The sequence below is a fragment of the Sorex araneus genome, chromosome 5, assembly GCF_027595985.1.
Source record: "Sorex araneus isolate mSorAra2 chromosome 5, mSorAra2.pri, whole genome shotgun sequence".
Lineage (NCBI taxonomy): Eukaryota > Metazoa > Chordata > Mammalia > Eulipotyphla > Soricidae > Sorex > Sorex araneus.
The window spans coordinates 80,566,573-80,588,423 of NC_073306.1; the positions used below are offsets into that span (position 1 = coordinate 80,566,573).

The 21,851-nt window shown below is 43.0% G+C and overlaps 1 protein-coding gene across 1 annotated transcript in view; it reads right to left on the reverse strand.

Moving 5' to 3' along the window:
• TGFBR3 (transforming growth factor beta receptor 3) overlaps positions 1-21,851 on the reverse strand; it is a 205,338-nt gene that overhangs the window by 163,702 nt on the left and 19,785 nt on the right. Inside the window, exon 2 of the mRNA XM_055138730.1 lies at positions 15,759-15,922. Coding sequence (XP_054994705.1) covers positions 15,759-15,819 — 61 coding nt within the window. The 5' untranslated portion in view covers positions 15,820-15,922. The remainder of the gene's footprint in view (positions 1-15,758; positions 15,923-21,851) is intronic.

Here is a 21,851-nt window from a genome sequence, read left to right on the forward strand (position 1 = left end):
AGGAGGGCCAGGAATGAAGCTCAGTGGTGAAAACACTTGCTTTTCTTATGTGAGGTTCTGGGTTTCATACCAGGCGCTGCAAAAACTGAAGGAAAAAATGAAATACCATATAATTATGGCCATAAAATATGATTGTGGCAATTATTTTTCAAGTTTTTCTTGGAAAAAATATTCATGCAATGGTTGCATCCGCTTTTTATGAGAAAGATTTTTGACATTAAATCTGTGATGATTATGCACTAAAATGTGGTAAACTTAAAAAGAGATTTTAAAAAAGTACAGGATTCTTAATAAAGCTGGAGCTGGGATTTTTTTTGAAACTCTACATTTATAATTATTAATGATCAATACTTAAAACCAAAGTATCAAAATGATTAACTTCATAGACCATAAGAATATGAGCCATAAGGAGAAAGAAAGAAAGAAAGAAAGAAAGAAAGAAAGAAAGAAAGAAAGAAAGAGAGAGAGAGAGAGAGAGAGAGAGAGAGAGGGAGGGAGGGAGGGAGGGAAGGAGGGAGGGAGGGAGGGAGAGAGAAAGAGAGAGAGAGATAGCTCAAGTGGTTAAAGTGTATACCTAGCATGCAAAGGCCTCAAGTTCAAGGTCCTGGCACTACATGGTCACCTGGGTACCATGTGGGTGGCACCAGTGCCCCCAGCCCTGATGAACCTGAACAGCACTGGCCACAGGTACTGTCAGTTGTTTTCCTTCAAATAACAGGCTCACTTTGTTCAGTTTTATAAATGTCTGCCAAATAAGTCTGAATAATCATCAATTGTCTGTCAGTCATTCTTGCAAGTGCAATGGTATTCTGTGAAACACAGATTCATTCAACTCACAAGTTCAAACAACTTCACAAGAACTTTTACCCCAAGGCAGCAAACCATCATGTATTGGAAGTCTATTTGCATACTTCCCCTTTCATCATCTGAAACACCAAAAATGACACATTTGAACATTTCTACTGCTTCATCAAGAACATTCTTATTTATTATTTATTTTCATTTATCTGGTCTTGGTGCCAGAGAATGAACCTAGGGTCTCATATACTGAAGGGGTGTGATTTACCACTGAGCTATATCCCTGGGCCCTTTGTCCAGAATATTCCTGGGGCCAGAGAAGTAATAGAGAGGTTAAGGAGCATGCCTTGGGTTTGAGCCCTACATCACCTGATTTTTCCCTAGGCACTGCTGAGTATAGCTCTGGAGGCCTCGGTTCCACCAGATGTGGCCCTTTAGGCCCCAGGCCTGCTGGAGTTCCCTGGGTGATCCCCAGCACCACAGCACTTGAGCAGTGCCACATTCTCCAGGCTTGTCTTGTACCACAAGCCACACCAGTTGAACAGTGTCAGAAGTGTGAGCTCCTGCCAACGCCCACACCATCTCCTGAGCACAGCGTGGGAGACTCTCCCAAAACATGAAAGAATATTTTTAAATGACATTGGTGTGGAGCCATGGACACTACCCTAACTGATAAAACCATCCATTTAATATTACTATTATGTTCATTTTATAGCAATGTTTATGCAATGTTAGTCTACTGACATTATCTTAGAATTATTACAGGACTCAATATCTTGCCCTTTTACCAGATTTTTGGGTTTTCTCAGACAGCCCAATTCTGACCTGTGGTCCAAAGAACAACGATGTTTGCTTGATCTCAGTGAAGAGAGGTTCTGCCCTCCCCTGCTCAGCCACTAATCTGAGCTGCCACCAGGTAACACATTTACTTCTTTTAGTTTTTAATGTTGTTTATTTTGAAGCCTGTTCCCAGTTAGGAGCTCCTGGGCAGTGCTCAAGATACCATGTGGTGCCAGGACTAAACCAGGTCTTCACATGCAAAGCATGCACTTGGCTCTTGGAGTCAGTTTCCCAAGCCCCAGACTTCTAAGAGTGCACCCTGATGGGGCTGGAGCGATAGCACAGCAGGTAGGGCATTTGCCTTGCATGCAGCCGACCTGGGTTCAATTCCCAGCATCCCATATGGCCCCCTGAGCACTGCCAGGTGTTATTCCAGAGTGCAGAGCCAGGAATTAAACCCTGTACATTGCCGGGTGTGACCCAAAAAGCGGGGGAAAAAAAAAACAGAGTGCACCCTGAGCTCTGAACTCACAGGCCGAGGCAGCGAGGTTAAGGACTGATTTTAGCCAGTGGCTTTAGTTATCTTGGACTGAGTTCATGCTCTGGGTAGCCAGAGAGAGTATACACTGTCGTCATCATTGATGGAAAAGAGTTTGAAGAAGACAGAATTATAGCTCTGAAAGAGAGGTCACCAACCCTGATTTTAACAAAACAGACCTAACAAATACAGTTCACATCTGGACACTACAGTCTTCAAAATAAATACTGGAAAATTAAAAAGTGCTGAAAGAGATTAAAGAGAATCTCCATAAATGGAAAGTGTAACATATTCATGAATGGCAAAAAATGTACAAGCCTGTGTCTATGCACTTTTTTATTCTTCTAAGGGCAAAGTTAATCTTCTCTCTCCCACTCAAATATCCAGCTAACGCTAGTTACTTTAGGGATCTTTTGAGTTTTTATCTTTTTAAAGAAAAGTCACTCTTGAATTTCATCAATTTTAGGGACTACCGATGTGGTTCCGCAGTAGAGCACTTGCTTTGCATGCATGTGGCCCTGGGTTAGATCTCTATCACCTCAGAAAAAAGAGAAAGCTAATAAAAAATCAGTAATAAAATAATAATTTAATGATAGTTGTAATGTTATTCAGGATAATCTTAGAATTTAACTGGGAGATACTCACAAATCTTAACACTATGGTACAAAATTTTATACTCTCTAAAAAAGTATAATAAGACCCAAAATCATTGCAAAAAAAAATAAGTCAATTATTAGGAGAAAAGCAATTGTTCTGACTTTAAACTGATCTCTGGTACTGCCTCCCAGCTCTGAGGTCCATGTACTAAACAACTCCATCAAGTGATCTCAGGACCAACAACAGAAAGGGCTGAAGGGTTAAAGGTCTATGGCGGGGCTAGTGATAGAGCTCAGTGGAGAAGCATATGCTGCCAAACTCAAGGTTGCTGGCCCAGGCCTGCAGGTGGGAAGAATATGGGAATTTGACAGCGGGCAGGGAACGAGGTGGGGTGTGGGGGAGGTAGGCTGCTGGGTCTCCCTAAGGCTGCCTCACAGTGAGCAGAGGGCATTAGCACTGAGGGATGAATTCCCCAACCAACACATTCTCTCCAGTGGGTGTGTGTATGTGGTATTGGTGGTGGGGGGGGGGGTGTCCATGTTTGGGGGGCAAGGGGGGAGATCCATGGAAGAAGCCTTTTCCAGTAGATTCCAAGAAGTCATAAGCAGAAATCATACATTTGAGAGGGCCAACCTGGAGTTCAGTAAGTTCTGACAATATCATGAAATAGTTCAGCATAGTCCTCTGAAACTTTTCACTAGGATTCTTTTCTCCTGAATCACGTTACTAAAGGAAGATCTGGCCTGGGATCCACGTGGAACTCACTGCAGGCTGCTCGAGCCCAGAAGAACGGGAACAAGACACTGAGGCCTGTCAGGAGGAGGCAGGCCCAGCCCAGAGATGAAACCACATCAGGAAGGTGGTTTTCAAACAGTGACTTACTGCTTAGAAAGTTTAGAAAGCAGCTACCCCAACCACCACCACCAACCCCCTTACCCCCCAAAAAGCAGCCTCTTATGAACCCTTCTATGCTAAGAGATCTGCCACACTCCTCTCTGCTTTTATCTGTAACAGTCTGCACAGCTCCTGTCATACTGAAACTGCTTCAAGTCTTCCACAGAGAGGGACTTTAATTAAATTTTCTCTAATTCCTCTGGCCTAGCTAATTCTAGACATTATTCTAAATAATAGGTCAAACACAGCAGACCCACAAAGACCCTGTCCTTGAGGCAGGCTACAGGACCCAATCTTAAACTGGTCAGCACTTGATTTCACATTGAGATTTTTGAACACCATTTTCCAAAAGCAGTAGCCGTTTGCTGCCCTGGGTCAGCTAAACAGAGGAAATGAGGAATCTGATTTGTTTTATTTTAAGAAAAAGGAAAAAAAAAAACCTTACTGAAAAAGTCTGATCCTAGGGCCTTTGAACACTTATCATTGAAAACCTGAATTGTTTCTTAACAAATCCAGATTCCTTTCTTTCCTTTGAGAACAGGCCCTTGGGAAGTATTTGCTGAGTTCCTAAATGCTAAACAGTTGTGTGTTATCTCGCAAAATAAAACAAAGAATGTCTAGAAGATGCTCCCAGGGCTCCCTGGCCTGGCACTATCCATCTGAGGTCTGTCTGCCGAGAGCTGGGCACAGTGAACTGGAAATTTCGGGAACAATATGGCCACGAGCATTTCTCCAAAAAGAAAAACAACTCCCTCTGGACCAATTCCAAAAAGCAATTGAACCGGGTTAGGTCCCGGCTAATCTCTGCAAAGCCTCTCTGCCAACTTTCTCTTACAAGCATTAGGTTTTCAGCACAGGCTTTGCAAATAATCTAAAACAATTAATTGGTGCTTTTGAGTTCACCCACACCATTAATGAAATGTTGCCAGAGAGTCTTTGATAGCCTATTTCCAGAGCTAATTAAACGTGGCAAAACAGAGGACCCCCAACTGCCCTGGCCTGAGAGCCAGGATGACACAGGGCCAGGGATAGTGACCTCAATCTTGCTGGGGGGCTAGGAGACTAAAGTCAAACCCTCAGGATCCTTCCCAGGAGGCCAGGCCCTGCCTTGGATTGTGTAATTAAGGAGCTTTGAAAGTTCAAACTACCCTTGGGGGCAGGGAGATGGCTCTAAAGGTTGGAGTGCATGTCTGCAAACAGGCCCAGGTTCCATCTCTAAAACCACAGGTTCCCTGAACACTGCTGGATGCAGCCCCTGAGCACCTCCAGGAGAGGCACTCAAATCAAAATAAATAAACCTACAAAAATAAAACAAAGGTCAAATAAATCTTGCACCCAAGAGATTCTGTTCCCTTCTAAGCACTGGAAATTTGGGGTTTCCAGATAGTTTACAATTGCTTCCGGTCCTCACCTCCACCCCCAAAACACTTCCACCCTCCAAACCCAACCCCACCCCCAACCGTCATCACACTGCTTTATCTCCAACCTCTGGGACAAAAAAGAATGTGTAAGAATTTTTAAGAACTAAATACTTCAAGAAAACTCAGCCCCAAGTTCCCTTCTCATCAGGAGAGTCCTACAGAACCCAGTTCTCCTGCTATGCCCCGCTCCCATAACCTCACTCATGCGGAAATTTCTTTCTCACTATCTAATGCCACCCAGGATTCCAGCTGCTCCACAGCATGGCCAGCAAGATAAACAGACTCAGTGAAGACTGAGAAAGAGAAAGCTAGCAGGGGGCGAGAAGTAAATATGTTACTGCATTCCTCTGAACTTCTCTGGTCTAATTTCAAAAGCACAGAGACCACCGCGTGGGGCTGGGGTCCGTGCAGGATGCCATTGCTCATTGCTTCCCCCCTCATGATACGGATAAGGTTTGAAGAAGCAAATCAGAAAACCTTGTTCAGGCAGTGGCAAAACTGAAAAGTAACAAGCTGTTTTAACACAATGCTTAGACACAGAGGCTGTATCTACAGAGGCTGTTATCAGTGTCATCTCCCAATTTTTAACAAATATGGTGTCCAAGTCCACAATAGCAATAATAACTTAAGAAATTTTTCCCTTCTGAAAAATTCTTTCTTAAGCTTCTAATCTGGAGTCTGATTATATGAATGAAGTAGAAATTGGTGGGTAAAGACGGCAAAGTAAAACTATAACCAACTCCAGCAGAAATGAGTTATGACCCCAGTGCCAGAGCAATAGTGCAGCAGTATGTAAAGTGTGGGGTTCGATCCCTGACACCCTGTGTAGTCCCCTCAACCTGCCAGGAGTGACTCCTGAGCACAGAGCCATTAGTGATCCTTGAGCACAGAGCCAAAAGAAAGCCCTGAGAGCACTGCTGGGTGTGGCCCAAAAACAAAAGGGGAAAAAAAGGAAGGAAGGAAGGAAGGAAGGAAGGAAGGAAGGAAGGAAGGAAGGAAGGAAGGAAGGAAGGAAGGAAGGAAGGAAGGAAGGAAGGAAGGAAGGAAGGAAGGAAGGAAGGAAGGGAGTCCTGGCTCTGAGCTCCATAGAACATATGGTACTAGGTATGGAACCAGGTTTGGCCTCATGCAAGACCAGTGCCTTTACCTCTGTACTATCTTTCCCAGCACATTAACTTTTTAAAAATATCCTGTTAACCTACCTCTACAAACTCATTTTTTGGGGAGGAGGATACACCCAGCTGTGCCCATCGCTTACTGGTGATTGATTCTGGCTCAGGGTCACGGATGGCAATGCTCAAAGGAACCATATGTATTCAGTGCCAGGGATCAAACGAGGGTCAACCACACACAAGACAAAGACCTTAACCCCTGTGCTATCTCTCCAGCCCTCCTCTCTCTCGTGCATCCATTCTTCATCACCTAAGAGTCTCCACAGCCACAGCTATCTGTACTGATACCTCAAGCGCATAAAATGAACACAGATCTCCTACTTTGGCCTTCTAAGTCATAAGGCAAAAAATGAAAAGCGCATAAAGGGAAAAACAGGAGCAAATTCTTTCTTTAACAGCTATGATGATTATGTCATGGTGGAGACCCGGCTAATAAAGATGCACCTGGCTTCTGCTGGAAAGCTAGAGGTGTCTGTGGAACTCACTTCCTCACTCCAACTTCCTCTCCAGCACGTGGATTCCTCTGACAGAAATGAGTTTACCATAAGGTTTCCAAAGTAGGTTTTTCAAAGGCACGCAAAAATCAAGCTCTAGTTTATGACTGTAAGAAGTTTCTAGAAGGGATTTGCAGGTTCTGTGTTTGAATATGAGCACTGAGAATACAGATGGTCTAAGCTCTTAGAGGGGACCCTCAGACCAGCAGCTTCACCATCATACAAATATAAATTCCACAAAATTTACAGGGCCAGGGAGATAGCACAATGGGCTGAGTGCAAGAAAGCAAGCAAGAAGACCAAGCAAGAAGCATGGTCTCCTGAGCATCACAGGAAGCAACCCCTGAGCACTGAATGAGGAGAAACTTCAAAGCATCATCAGGTGTGGCTTCCTCTCCACATTGTTTTTATAATTTAGAAATTTAAAATGTGTGGTCAGGGAGCTGAGGTTAAGATGGTTGCCTTAAATGTGGTTCAATCCCTGGCACCACATATGGTCCCATGGGTGAAATGAGTCCTTTACATTTAGAGGGGTATGAAACTATACTCCTAAAATTTTGTAGTACTGCAAACCATTGATATCTCAATTAATTTTTTTAATATTTCAAAACGTACTGAGTATGGACTGGAAAGATAGTACAACAAATCAGATGCCTGCCTTACAGGCAGCCAATCTGGGCCACCTGCAGCCCAAAGGACTCATTTCACCCATAGATGTACGTGTTTTGTTTGTTTTTTGGGTTTCTGGGCCACATCCAGCTGTGCTCAGGACTTATTCCTGACTCTATGCTCAGTGATGATTCCCAACATCATCCCCCCAACATCACATACGGTTCTCCAAGCAACACCGGAGTGATCCCTGAGCACATAGCCCAGAGTAAGTCCTGAGCATTAGCCAGCGTGGCCCCAAAACAAATAAACAAAAACATACAATGTAAATTCCATCAAGACATAGTAAACCACTCTAAATTTTTAAAACATCCCCAGAGTGTTCATATGTACATTTAAGTTTAAAGAGTATGGCTCTAGGGGCTGGAGTTAATTGGAATTAATTATTGGAGTAAATTAAGGCATTTGCCTTGTATACAGCCAACCTTGGTTTGAATCCTCAGCACCATAGGTGGAGCACCAGCAGAGTTACTCCTGAGCACAGAGCCAAGAAAAGCCCGTGAGCACCACTGGGTGTGGCCCCCAAACCATAAATAATTTTTTTTAATCGTGTGTCAAATGTCAGTTTACAACTTCTAACTTCTAAAATGAGTTGGGTATGAGGCACTATAAGACAAACCAATGTAAATATTTATATTATGAAACTTGCTTTCAAGTAATTCTTTTCTTTTGGGAGGACATACCCTGTGGTATTTGCGGGACATGCAGTGCTAAGGATCAAACTTGGAGCTGCTGCCTACAAAACATGTACTCCTGTGCTTTGAGCCATCACCCTGGCCCCAAAGTGATTTATATTCTTCACAGAAAAATGTTTACTATAAGCAACAAGTTCCTTGCTCCCAGGCAGTATGTACTTTCAGTTCTAAAAGTGGGTCTACACACGATATATTTACTTTGTTAATCCAAGAGCAACTATGTTTCTCTGAAACATTAGCTTTGCTATGAAAAGCGCTGTTGCAAATGGTGGTAAAACCCTCAAAACCCACAATCCTGAGAAACAGATCAGTTGGGATTGGCGGGGGATTGGGGGTGGATATAAAGGGCAAGACTTGAAAATCAGGACAGTGAGTTGGGAAGAGAGTGTTCATGTTTTTGAACAGTAACCTTCCTTCATTCTTTCCCGCCCTCCCTCCTGTCCTTCCTTTTTGGTTTTTAGTCAGAAGCTAGTAAAATCCCTGAAACATGGCAGGTTCTAGAAGTTTACAGACCAGACTACACACTCTCATCTAAACATTGTGTTAAAGTTGAAAGAAACAGTGAAAGTATAAACCCCAGCATTGTGCATTTGTCCACAATGTCACGTATGGTTCTGGTACCCAGAAGTACTGCAGAGATGATCCCTACAGGAATGAAAAGAGGGAGCAGGCTAGAGAGACAGTGAGGGGTTAATGCATTTGCCATGCATGCAGCGGACCCAGGTTAAATCCCTGCCACCACATATGCTCTCCGGAGCATCATCATGAGTGACAGACCCCTGAGCACAGGTGAGGTGCAAACACTCATCCCCACCTCCAACCAAATAAAAGGAAAAAGGTGGCTGGGACCTATGCAACTCCCTCTAGACAGACACGCAACACTTCACAGTTTGTGTACTGTGTACAACACTATACAATACCTCACCATACAGTATATACCTGGGTCCAACCCCCAACACCTGCGAAGCAGATGGGAACCACTGGTCTACACAGTGAAGACCTTTGGCAATGAACAACAGCCATGCACAAACGCATCTATCTCACTGGGAGAGAGGCAGGGACACGAGCAGGGGCAGGGACATGAGGTAGGGGAAGTGCGTCTGTCCTGAGCCCTGTGCCTCCCTGGGCTCCCTTCCCTTTCGGGATGGGGCAGAGGGGTCAGAGTGGAGGGGGGCTACTCCCAATGGCTCTAATCCATCTACCATTCTCAATCTTCTGGACTCAGATTAAGTTCACAAGCATGTGAGGGCCAGAGGAAGCCAGAGTACTTAGAGCTGTTTTATTTTGTTTTCTTTTGGGGCCATACCCGGTGGCACTCAGGGCTTACTCCTGGCTCTGTGCTCAGGGTTCACTCTTGGTGGGCTCAGAAGGCCATATGTGGTGCCAGTAATTGAGCCTGGGCCAGGATCAGCCATGGGCAAAGCAAGTGCCTTGCCCACTGTACTATATCACTCTAACCCCTTAGAAGTGTTTTTAATAGAATTTCTACCTTTTGCCATAACTATCCATCATTTCTTTATATGGCTTACTTCATTGCCAACAAGAATAACTTTTTACATATGATTATATTACATATATTTATATTTTGAATTCTTTTATTCTAAATATTAAATTCTTAACATTTAGAATATTTTGTCACTGTCACTGTCATCCCATTGCTCATTGATTTGCTCGAGCGGGCACCAGTAACGTCTCTCATTGTGAGACTTATTGTTACTGTTTTTGGCATATCCAGTACACCACGGGTAGCTTGCCAGGCTCTGCCGTGGGTGTGTGATACACTCGGTCGCTTGCCGGGCTCTCTGAGAGGGGCAGAGGAATCAAACACGGGTTGGCCACATGCAAGGCGAATGCCCTACCGCTGTGCTATCACTCCAGCCCTTAAAATATTTTATTCTAAAAATTTAAATATTAATAACTTATTCTAAATATTTATTATAGGGGCTGGAGCAATAGTATAGCCAGTAGGGCATTTGCCGCAAGTTGCACCAGCGGACCCAGGTTTGATTTTCAGCATCCCATATGGTCCCCTGAGCACCGCCAGAAGTAATTCCTGAGTACATGAGCCAGGAGTAACCCCTGTGCATCGCCGGGCGTGACTCAAAAAGAAAACAAATTTTTAAAAATTTATTATAAATATTTTAAGTAAATATATTTAAATTTTTGTTTTAAACATTTTATAATAAATTATATATATTTGTATTTATGGACTGGAGCAATAGCACAGCAGGTAGGGCATTTGCCTTGCATGTGGCCTATCCAGGTTCGATTCCTCCGTCCCTCTTGGAGAGCCTGGCAAACTACCGAGAGTATCCCGTCCCCATGGCAGAGTCTGGCAAGCTACCCGTGGCGTATTTGATATGCCAAACACAGTAACAACAAGTCTCAAGATGGAGATGTTACTGGTGCCTGTTGGAGCAAATCGATGAACAATGGGACGACGACAGTCATAGTCATTTATATTTATAAATAAATTCAGGAGCTACTCCTGGTTCTGTGCTCAGGTGTCACTTCTGGCAGTGCTCAGGGGACTTTGTGATGACAGGGATCAGACCTGGGTCTCTTAGGTAGAAGGCATGCGCTCCAGCCTTCCAGCCTCCTGTTATTTTTTTGTTTGTTTGTTTGTTTTTGTTTTTGGGTCACACCCAGCGATGCACAGGGGTTACTTCTGGCTCTTTACTCAGGAATTACCCCTGGCGGTGCTCAGGGGACCATATGGGATGCTGGGATTAGAACCCGGGTCGGCCGCGTGCAAAGCAAACGCCCTACCGGCTGTGCTATCGCTCCAGCCCCTCCTGTTATTTTTTTTTAAACTTGGGGGAACATTTGGAGCTATCTCTCAAGATCTTTTTTTTTTTTTGCAGGAGGGTGGGAGGAGGATTGTTTTTTTAATCAACACTTTGCTGGCTAGGGATGCAGCTTAAGTGATATAGCTCATGTCTCACGTGTATGAGGCCCTGAGTGTGATCCCTGGCACCAAAAAATAAAATAAAAACTTTGCTTTGAAAGTGGTAAGATTTTCCACATTCCACTCTAGATATTTTTTTGTCTGACTATTTCTAAGATTTGGCAGCATGGGCAGAATAGCTGGACCTCGGTCCCCAACACACCTGCTGTAGTCCTTAGACGCAACATTCTGACAGCTAGAGTGTTTCTGTTCTTTAGAATTCCACCTGATTTATAGCATGCACTCAGAGCATATAAATGACTCTACTGGACTCCGGGCAACTTGCAAGCTGCAGAGAACTTTTTGAAGAAAATGAAACTCAGTGGCTCATGTATATGGGCTGCAGGCTAGGCCAATCTTCTGGTGCTCAGATGTACGGGAGCAGAGTGAGTCCTGAGGGAAGGCTCAGTTTGGAACCCTTTCTGGACACTCCCTGCTCTGACAACTCTTCCCAAAGACAGCATGCAGCTCCACCCATGATTCAAGCTGGCTCCAGAAGATGACAATCACTGATCAAAGCAAACAAGCTAAAGAATGTCCAGTTGCCCAGGGGGCTGGCATAATAGCTCTGTGGTTATGCACATGGCTCACATGTATAATGCTATGGGTCCAATCCCCAATACTTCACAAATAAATACCTAAATGCAAAAAGAGTCTACTTTCCTACACGCATGGCTGTCACTTGTGCAAAAGTATCATCTATGAACAATTAAATCTGTAAATGGGTGAATACAGGTAGCTTTATCCTAATGGCAATGTTGACTGCGAGAACAGACCATCATCCTAGAATAACTCACAAGCATCAGGAACCTAGAAGGCAGAGTAGCAATTACACAACCGTGCAAAGGCAAAGCAAAAGAGCAAAACAAACCACTATATGTGGCCTCAAAACAAAAGCAAATATTATATCTCACTAGATATTCCTTTTATCTCCCCAATTTTCCATTTCTTCATTTTTAAATAAGTATTGGAGCAAGAAAGGTAGCATGATTACAGAAAGAATATCAGGATGCGAGGGGGATGTCTCAAAGGACTAAGAACAAGCTCTGCATGTCCGAGACCCAAATTCTAACCCTGCCACTGCATGGTACTCTGGGCACTGCCTGGTTTGGTTCCTCCCCACCATAAAAAAGATTAGTAATGAGGTAATGAAAAATAGCCACCTCAGTTGGGTTTCTGAAAGGATTAAATGAACTGACAGGTGTCACAAGTTCAGAATAATGCTAGGCTGACACCGTTTTCAGTTTGCCTGCAGAAGCGTGCTAAATTCTGGTTCAACTGAGAGTTGAATTCTCTAAGCCCCACTAACCCTATACATACTAGAAACAAAGAAAACAATTCCTGCCTGCACCCCTAGCCTGCCCCAGGACTTTTAAGAGATCAAATTAAATAGATGGTATAAAAGTACTTTGAAAACTGTAAGCATGATATTATCATTAGTCTCCTGCCACCCCTTGCAGGAGTGGGTGCTTTACTATAATAAACCAAATATTAACTGATATCTCTGCTTGCTGCCCTTTGGACACAAAGCAAGTCAGAGTTATCTTGGCAGGAAAATAACTAAAAGCAGCTCTACATTTTTTCTAAGTTATACCCAGCAATTCTAGTTGGCGTGGCAGCTGGAGCACTTCTGCAGAGCTCATCACAGCAATGCCCCTTTGGCCTGGCATGAGGGTTCTGTGGCACCAGGCAAGCCCATTCCTTCCAACCACACTGATTCCCTGCATCAGCTGTGTGCCGCCTTCTTGTTATTCAGGCTCCTAGCTCTCCTGAACTCTGGTGAGCCTCAGAAGCAGCACTTGATATTTTTTAAAGATGTGTAGCACTGTAGCACTGTGCACTATCTTCCTGTTCTTCATCAGTTTGCTCAAGCAGACACCCCTAAGGTCTCCATTGTGAGACTTGTTACTGTTTTTGGCATATCAAATATACCATGGTTAGCTTGCCAGGCTCTGTCATGCAGGTGGGATACTCTCAGTAGCTTGCCGGGGCTCTCCGAGAAGGAGGGAGGAATCAAACTCGGGTTGGCCACATGCAAGGCAAACACCCTACCCGCTGTGTAGCAGAAAAAATTTTCTATATTGAAAGCTTTTTATTGGGGACTGGCCCAGCAGTAGCACTAACCCATGTATGGGTGAAGCCCTAGGTTTGAGCCCTGGCACCAAGAAAAAATACAACTTTCCAGTTTTCTCAGGCAGGTTACAGGAGCTAAGGTAAGTGCCAACATCTAGATCATTTCTGTACAGGAGGAAATACAGTCCTTCCACAACTCTTGTTCACCGAAAGCACAAACCCCTTTCTCTGCTGAGAGGTGCAAATCAAGGAGGGAGGGAGGGAGGGAGGGAGTAAAAGAAGGAGGGATGGAAGAAGGAAGGTCAAAGCAACACCAAGCTTAGGACACAGTTCCCCACTCTCTGCAAATGCCCAGTCAAACCCAGGCTGCCAGAGCAAGCTGGCTCCTAGTACACTAACTCAGCTCTCTGCCTGTGCTCTAGCCCCCTCAGCTGCACGTCTAAAGGAGGTCTTTTGACAGCCTACCTTCCTGCTGCTGCCAAGAACCCTACAGCAGCACTTCACTACCAGGCCAGTGAAGTCGGAATGCCAGAAAGACAGTCCGCCCATCCTTAGAGGTTCCTCCACTCTCGGCACTGACACGCATCTCTAAAGCCAAAGGGGTTTCATCTGGTTCCAGGGTGTCTCGCTAGTGGCTATTCCTCTGATGTTTAATCAATCAAGCTAAGCAGTGAGAGCAGAAAGATCTGTTTCCAATCCACTGGCAAGATTATACATCTTGTCATCAAAACAGTACTGTTTTCCACCAAGCATTCCCTCCCGCTCTCCTTTCTCCCTTCCTCCCTCCCTTCCTTTTTTTCCTTCCTTCCTCCCTCGGTCTCTTCCTTCTTCCATTTCTTCCTTCTTCCCTTCCTCCCTTTCTTCTTTCTTTCTTCCCTTCCCTCTCTCTCATTCCCTAATACTATACTATTACAACAACAACTACTACTACACTATTTCCATGACTCCTTCTCAATGCAATTCTAGTTAAGACCAATATTAATGCACAGTCTAAAAGGCAAATAACTTCAATAATGAGACTACATGAGACTGCTCAGAGAATGTGTCCTTCAAGTTTACACACTGGAATTCAAAAGAAAACAAAAGAAAGGAAATATAGCAACTCTCTTTCAAGACACAACTTAGGGGGATTTTCACCCTCCCAATCATGAGATAGCTTTATTAAATCATTTATAAAAAGCAATTTCTGCAAACTTTTCACTCTGTGCCTACACAGAACTCCTGGTTGTTGTGTACTGAGTTTAATGTACTAAGCCATAATGTTGGTCTGGCCTCTTCTTCAGTATAACACAGAGGCTTAGAGCATGGGTATTAAGTCAGTCTTCTACTTACCAGAGACACAACACTGTGCAACAGACCTAACCTCTCCTCATTTTATTTCATGGTGAGTTATCTTAATGGCAATATACAGTCAATTTTGGGTTGAATTCCTCAATCCATAAAATCACTGTATCACTGTCATCCTGTTGCTCATCGATTTGTTCAAGCGGGCACCAGTAACATCTCTCATTGAGAGACTTATTGTTACTGTTTCTGGCATATCCATAAAATAGGAAAAATAATCATTATCTCCTCAGAATTGCTTGTTAAATAAAATTCAATAATTATTTAGCCCCGTGACTGGCGATCGTGTTCACCCAACAAATAGCAATTATAGTTACTATCATCTCATCTGTACATACCATTCTATCGTCAAAAGCAAAAAGCTAGTAATTTTTCAAGTCAATCTGTTTCTTGTTTTGTTTTTTAAGAAAGACAGAAAAGTTTATTTACTAAAATGTAGAAAGAAACTCCCTGCCAGAGAGCAACTTAGCATAGAACTAAGTTTGTGTTAAGATCAGCCCGTTTTCGGAGCTGGCCCAAGAAATCAGTTTTACATAACTCATTAGAGAATAGACACAAAAGAAAATTGTAACAAAGTAGGGCAAATTAATCTTCCAAATTTGTTAAGAAACTCTGGTTGTGAACGTTCAGATGTTGATGTCAAGGATCAGATACTTTCACTTAAGTAACAATTTTCCAACCAAATTATCTACTTCCTCTCATCTCCAACCTTGAATTGATAGCTCCAGGAAGTGAGGCATATTTCTGTACTTTTTTATGTTATCTATTTACAACTGAAGTAGGCAAACTTCAAAAATTGCATCTAGACATGCTCTCTCTATAAAACTGTTTATTTTATACTAAAGATCAACAGATTTCTTGAAAACCTTATTTTTAAACAAGTAATCAAATGCCTGCAACAAAATTAAGTGAACTTAAACATTAGCACATTTGTTCTCTACAAATTAGCTAGGAATCTGCTTCATCAAAATCAGAACATCTACACTAGTCTACTAAAACACAACACAGATTGGGACCAAGAGTTAATATGGACTGATCCTGGTTCCACTCATTATGATTCCCAGAACACTATCAGGAGTGATCGCTGAGCACAGAACCACGAGTAAGCTCTGAGCACAGCTGGGTATTGTCCCAAACCCCAGCCCCCAAAAAATACAACAGGAAAACATACTACATATCTGTAGAGCAAGCAAATGTTCTGTTTTCCTGAAGAAGATAAAGATTCTAATTTTGCATAAATAGCTCATATCCTAATTTTTTTGTAACAGAAGAGAGTGAGGCAAAAAAATATTCAAAAGAAAGCAAAAAAGACTACAACTTGTATCATGCAACTCACCTGCAGTGGCTAGACAGGAGCTCACCAAGGCAAACACAGCAAGCACATAATGAGAAGTCATTTTCTTTTCTGACAAATGTGTCACGTCCAGTCACTCTGGATCATAGACAGTCTTCGCAAATCTGAAGTGACTTTAAACTCCCTCTTTCCAATTGTCAAATTACCTGTGAAAACACATTTCACAAAGAAAAGTTAATGTCGGAACTTCTTTTCATAAACCAACACACATTAAAGTGAAATGAAGAATTTCTGAAAGGTGTAAGATAAACACAACTTCCAAGATGCCAAGACAGCACTCAAGCAAGCCAAGGTGGGGCTCGTAATTAACTAATAAATATTTTTATAGCTAATGCTCTTAAAAATAGTCTTGTTGGGGCTGGAGCAATAGCACAGCGGGTAGGGCGTTTGCCTTGCATGCGGCCGACCCGGGTTCGATTCCCAGCATCCCATATGGTCCCCTGAGCACTGCCTGGTGTAGTTCCTGAGTGCAGAGCCAGGAGTAGCCCCTGTGCATCGCCAGGTGTGACCCAAAAAGCAAAAACAAACAAACAAAAATAGTCTTGTTTCTGACATTTAAAAATGGTTGGTGTTAGGGGCTGAAGCGATAGCACAGCGGGTAGGGCATTTGCCTTGCTTTCGGCCAACCCAGGTTCAATCCCGGCATCCCATATGGTGCTCCGAGCACTGCCAGGAGTAATTCCTCAGAGCAGAGCCACAAGTAATCCCTGAGCATCGCTGGGTGTGACCCAAAAAGCAATAAATAAATAAATAAATATGGTTGGTATTAAATAAAAATTTCAGAAATATAGCAGAAAATAATATAACATCACCAATTATGGGGTGGCACTAAAGTCATCAATGATATTTGAGACATGAATTCCCTAATGTCAGTAAAGAAATACCAATAGAAACTCAATCTAATGTTACAACCGATCTATTACAAGTAATCCTAACTGAATTAAATACAGTTAGGGACCATGAAAAAATGAAATGGTATTATTTCCATGGCTGGCCAACATTTTAAACAGAAAAGTCTTCCCTATCTCTCACTCTGAGACTATCTTGTTGCTAAACTAGATCCTTTAACCTTTTCCTATCCATAGCCTTGACTGATAAGTTTTGTGATGGTTAGCTTAACCTTAGTGTCCCTCCTATAACTTATAACTCTACTCATTTAGCCATTCCAAAATCTATTCTCAATCCTAGACAACACACACCCTGCCAATTCTGGCACAATCCACAGCAGTTGTTCAATTCAGCAAATATTTATTGGGCACTGACTATGCTCCAGGCATTAGGTAATGGCATGATTCCTTCTCATCAGGAATAAAAAGTGATCCAAAAACTGGATAAATGAACAAAGGCCTTGCCTAGTCTAAGCCTACCTACACAAGGGAGGATCATGGAGTTTCCAGGAATCATCCAAACAAGTTGAAGATTATAGAGCCTTTTAGCCTTTGCTCAAAAGCTTCAGTGACAGACAGTCAGTGAGGGTACTTCTACACACAGTACAAAAACATAAAAACAACGGCAAAATGAATTGCTCTTGACATTGTCTTGGCTCACTGTAACATTATAAAGAGAAAAATGATATTAATGGCTCTTTCGGATAGTAACTCCAATTGCCTATGAGGAGGAAAATGGGGTGATTGGGGAACAGTGATGGCAGAGACTGTGAGCCTTCTCACTGAATTCCCATTTCAGTATGTGTCATGCACAAATATTACCTACCAGGAAATAATACAGCATAATTTCTAAAAAATTGTTTAGACATGTTTCAAAACTAAATTACGTATGCAGGAAGTACTGTGGTTCAATCCTGGTATATAATAGTGATTAGAATTAATAGATTATGCGTAATGATCAGAGTTGAAAGTCTGCCTGGATATGAATCCACTCTGCCACCTGTCAAACCCATGATGTTGAGCATGCATGAGTCTACCACATGGGCTGCTGTGAGAACTGAATAGACATAAAATGTAATGGCTCATTAACACACAGTGCTACAATGGGGTCCATAGACATAGTACAGGGGTTAAGGTGCTTGTCTTATCTGTGGCTGACCCTGATTCAATCCCCAACACCACATATGGCCTCCTAGCACCATGAGTGACCCCTGAACACAGAGCCAAGAGTAGTGTAATTCCTGAGCACAGAATCAGGAGTAAACCCTGCACACAGAGCCAGGAGTAATCCATGAGCAACACTGGGTGATCCAATGCTCCCCGCAAAACTTCACAGTGCTGGGCTGGAGAGATAGCACAGCGGGTAGGGCGTTTGCCTTGCACGCGGCCGACCCGGGTTCAAATCCCAGCATCCCATATGGTCCCCTGAGCACGGCCAGGGGTAATTCCTGAGTGCAGAGCCAGGAGTAACCCCTGTGCATCGCCAGGTGTGACCCAAAAAAAAGAAAAGAAAAAAAAAAAAACTTCACAGTGCTTCAACAGTACCTTATATAACATACAAGCTATAAGTTTATTATAATAAACATTAGTCCATCCCTCAAAGGTATAAACTAATAAGAGAGACTGGAGTACAATTATTTATGGAATTCTATTCTACTGTAAAGCCAGTTAAATCTTGTTCACTGCAAAATAAATATTATACCAGGCCCAAAAAATAAGATAAGGTAAGGAATAGAATCACTTAAAGTACATTCCATTGAAGTGGAGATACAAGCAGGATGGTCGTGTCAAAGGATTCAATCACGAAGATAATTTTGTAAGCTATGAACTAACTACAATCACCTTGAATCCTACATTTACCACGATTCCATATTACCTCAGATATTGCCTTCTCTGTTCACTTAAAAAGTTAACTATGGAGAGGGTTGGTGAGATAGTCCAGCTGGTAAGGCACTTGCCTTGCATGTGGCAAACCCAGATTCAATCCTCAGTACCCATATGGTGGTTCCCTGAACCCTGCCAGGATTGCCACTGATTGAGTGCAGAGCCAGGAGTGAGCCCAGAGCAATGCTAAGTGTGACCTCAAAACAACAACAAAAATCAACTACGGTAGCTCAACAATAAAGCATACACTTCACATATGGAAGACCTGGGTTGAGTTCCTGACACCATACACACACACACACACACACACACACACACACACACACACACACACACACACACACCAAATAAATCACCTACAGACAAGAAAAAATTTTCCCATTATTTTTTTCAAAATATAAAAAAATAGCCATCTCCCAAGATGGCTAATCTGGGAATCAGAACTTATTACTAAAAGAATGGACAAATATCACCAAACACAGGGGCAATTTTTATGAAGCAACGTGCTGTAAGGAGATCTCAGGAGAAGATGGCTTCCCAGAGGAATTTTATGGAACACATAAAGCACAGCCAGCAGGAGGCTGTGGGAATATTTAATGAGCTCGTGTCACCCTCTGCCCAGCTGCTCAGAGTCTGTGGGACTGTGTGTGTTAATCCAGGGGTTTAAATCAGGTCTGAATGAACCTGTGGAAAAGAGGGGCAAATGGTTCTATTAAAAATATAGCCTGCAAATTGCTGACAAGAATATTGGGCAATTATTAAAATGCAGCAATTACAGATAGAACAGAGCCAAGCTAAACAGTTCGATGCCCAAAGGCAAACCACAGCAAGTTTACACCGGATCTTAAAACATCTCCGAGGAAGTCCAAGACAAGTTGAAATGACAACACTGCAGCCTCCACAAAGAGGCAGCTTTTCTTCTTTTAGCTTAAAAGTCCCTCCATAATGTAACTTGTTCAAAAAGAAAATAAACGGCAGAGAGCTTTTGTCTAATCTTGCAAATGTGGTGACAGGATCCTAAGGCCGAGGAGAATGGAGAGGGAAGCATGCCCTGCGCGGCGCTGGAACTGCGGCATGCGCCAAGATTCGCACACAACAGCGCCCAGGCACACGACCGAGAGATCAGTTTCCTAATTAAAAGAGTGCTGGGCGAACGGAGCTTCCCAAGTTGTAATTTAAAATAAAACTAGGGAAATACAAACTCCTCTTTCTTTTCTGTGGCTATATCATGCTCCGTTTGCAAAAAGACCCAGGACTCAACAGCCTGGACTTCTGACCACATGGAGTCTCTTTGGACTTTCTGAAGTCAACTGATTCCCGTAGAAACAGACCTGGGGTGCTCTGAGATCCTGGCAGTGCAATTTGGTGGGGGGGTGCAAATGTGTAATAGCCATTTGGCTCAAATTTCAAACTAAGATTCCCTTCAAAAAGGACCTCAAATGTTTAAGGAACAACAACAACAACCAAAAAAAAAAAAATGTTCTGAGTCAAAACTTAAATGGATGAAAGGGAAAAAAAGATTTTTTTAAAACATAACTTATTCTTTAATTTCAGCATTCCACTATTTCAGAGGTCACTAAATGAGCGGGTTGCACCCTCCCATCCCTAACACAGACACACATTTTCTCTAGGAAAATGAGAGCACACTCTTGGGCTAAGCTAAAATCAGGGGTTACAGGGCAAGAGAGACAGTACAAAGAGTTAGACATTTGCTCAGAACAAAACCCTGGTTAAATCCCCAGGACCACAGGAGTGAGCCCTGAACACAAAGCCTGAGCACACCTGTTATGGTCCGAAAACCAAAACAAAAATACTAATCTCAGGGTTGGGGATGTAGATCCATGACAAGAACACCTGCGTCACTAGTCCCGGGTTCAATCTCCTGCACGAAAAGCAAACAAAAATCTGAAAATAAAAAACAGCTGACTGAAAATAGTTTTCCCTAACTTACCAAGGATTTTTATTTGGGGGCAGAGGTGCACCCGGAAGCATTCAGAGGACAAAGGAGTGCAGAGATCAAACCCAGGGCATCTGAAACAAAACATGCACTTCAGCCCTTTGAGCTGCCTCCCAGAGATGAATAGGATTTTTAAAATTTATTTGACTTTATTCTATTTGGGGGGGGGGGCACGCCCTGCTATGCTCAGGGCTTACTCCTAGCACGGCACTCAGGGATCACACCTAGCATGCTAGGAAGACATGTGGATGCTGGGGATTGAACCGGGATAATGGGGTGAATTCAAGACTAGAACAAAAAAATCTTTCTGTGACCACCACTCCACCTTCCAGCTCTGGGTTTGCTGTCACAAACAAAGGCCTATTTTCTCCACTTCCGTACTTAATCTCTGAACACAGAATAGGCTTTTCTGTTGACATGTACCTTCTCCACAAACTATTACTGACCACAAACTGTGACTTGACATCAGGACTGTGGGTGGCGGCTATAATAAATAAACTATCCTGGTGATTCTGGATAACTCAGTGTGATGCGAAAATGCAAAAGGCAAGATGAGACACAAGTGAACTGTCATACCCTCATGTCAAGACTGTTCAGCCTCCCACCAACCAGGAAAATCATCAACGGAGATGAAAGAGAGATGATGAGAAAAATAAAAAACCAAAATCCCTTCTCTTCCCTCATAATAAACAACACCTGAGTGACTGGTAACTTAAGCATGAAGTAGCCTTGCAAATCCAGCTGCACTCAGCGAGGGCCTGGCAGTTCACTTCATGGGGGACCAATGTGGTACCAGGAATAAAACCTGGGCCAGCAGCAAGCAAGGCAAGTGCCTTATCTCCAGTACTAGCTCTCTGGTCCTCGGTGAATTTCTGTCAATGATTAAATAAAAGCTGGTAGCGGGATTATTCTAATGGTTAGTCAACATGTTATTCAGGGGACTTTGAAAAGAGATAGGATAGATGATATCAATAACATCTCCCATGGAAGCCTCTGAAGGGGGGCGTGCAGGATGTTGAACAGATACGGTTGTTTGTCTGATGACATTTGGATGCCCTTTAAAACCTGTACACAGAGAAGCAAAGCTACCTTCCTGAGTCACAACATCGACTCTCATATTTCTCTGCTACACAGAGAAACTGGATAATTCCAAATCCCCATCTTCAGAGAGACTTGGCACAAGAATGGGGAAAAGTCAGGGATTTGGATAAGAGATCTTCAAAACTCTCATCCAAGCACAATCAGTATTCAACAGATATCTACTATCATCTGTCAGGCGCTCCTGAAGATGCCAAGATATAACAATTTAAAAAATGTGCACTAAATCTTGCCTTCATGGAGCTTTTA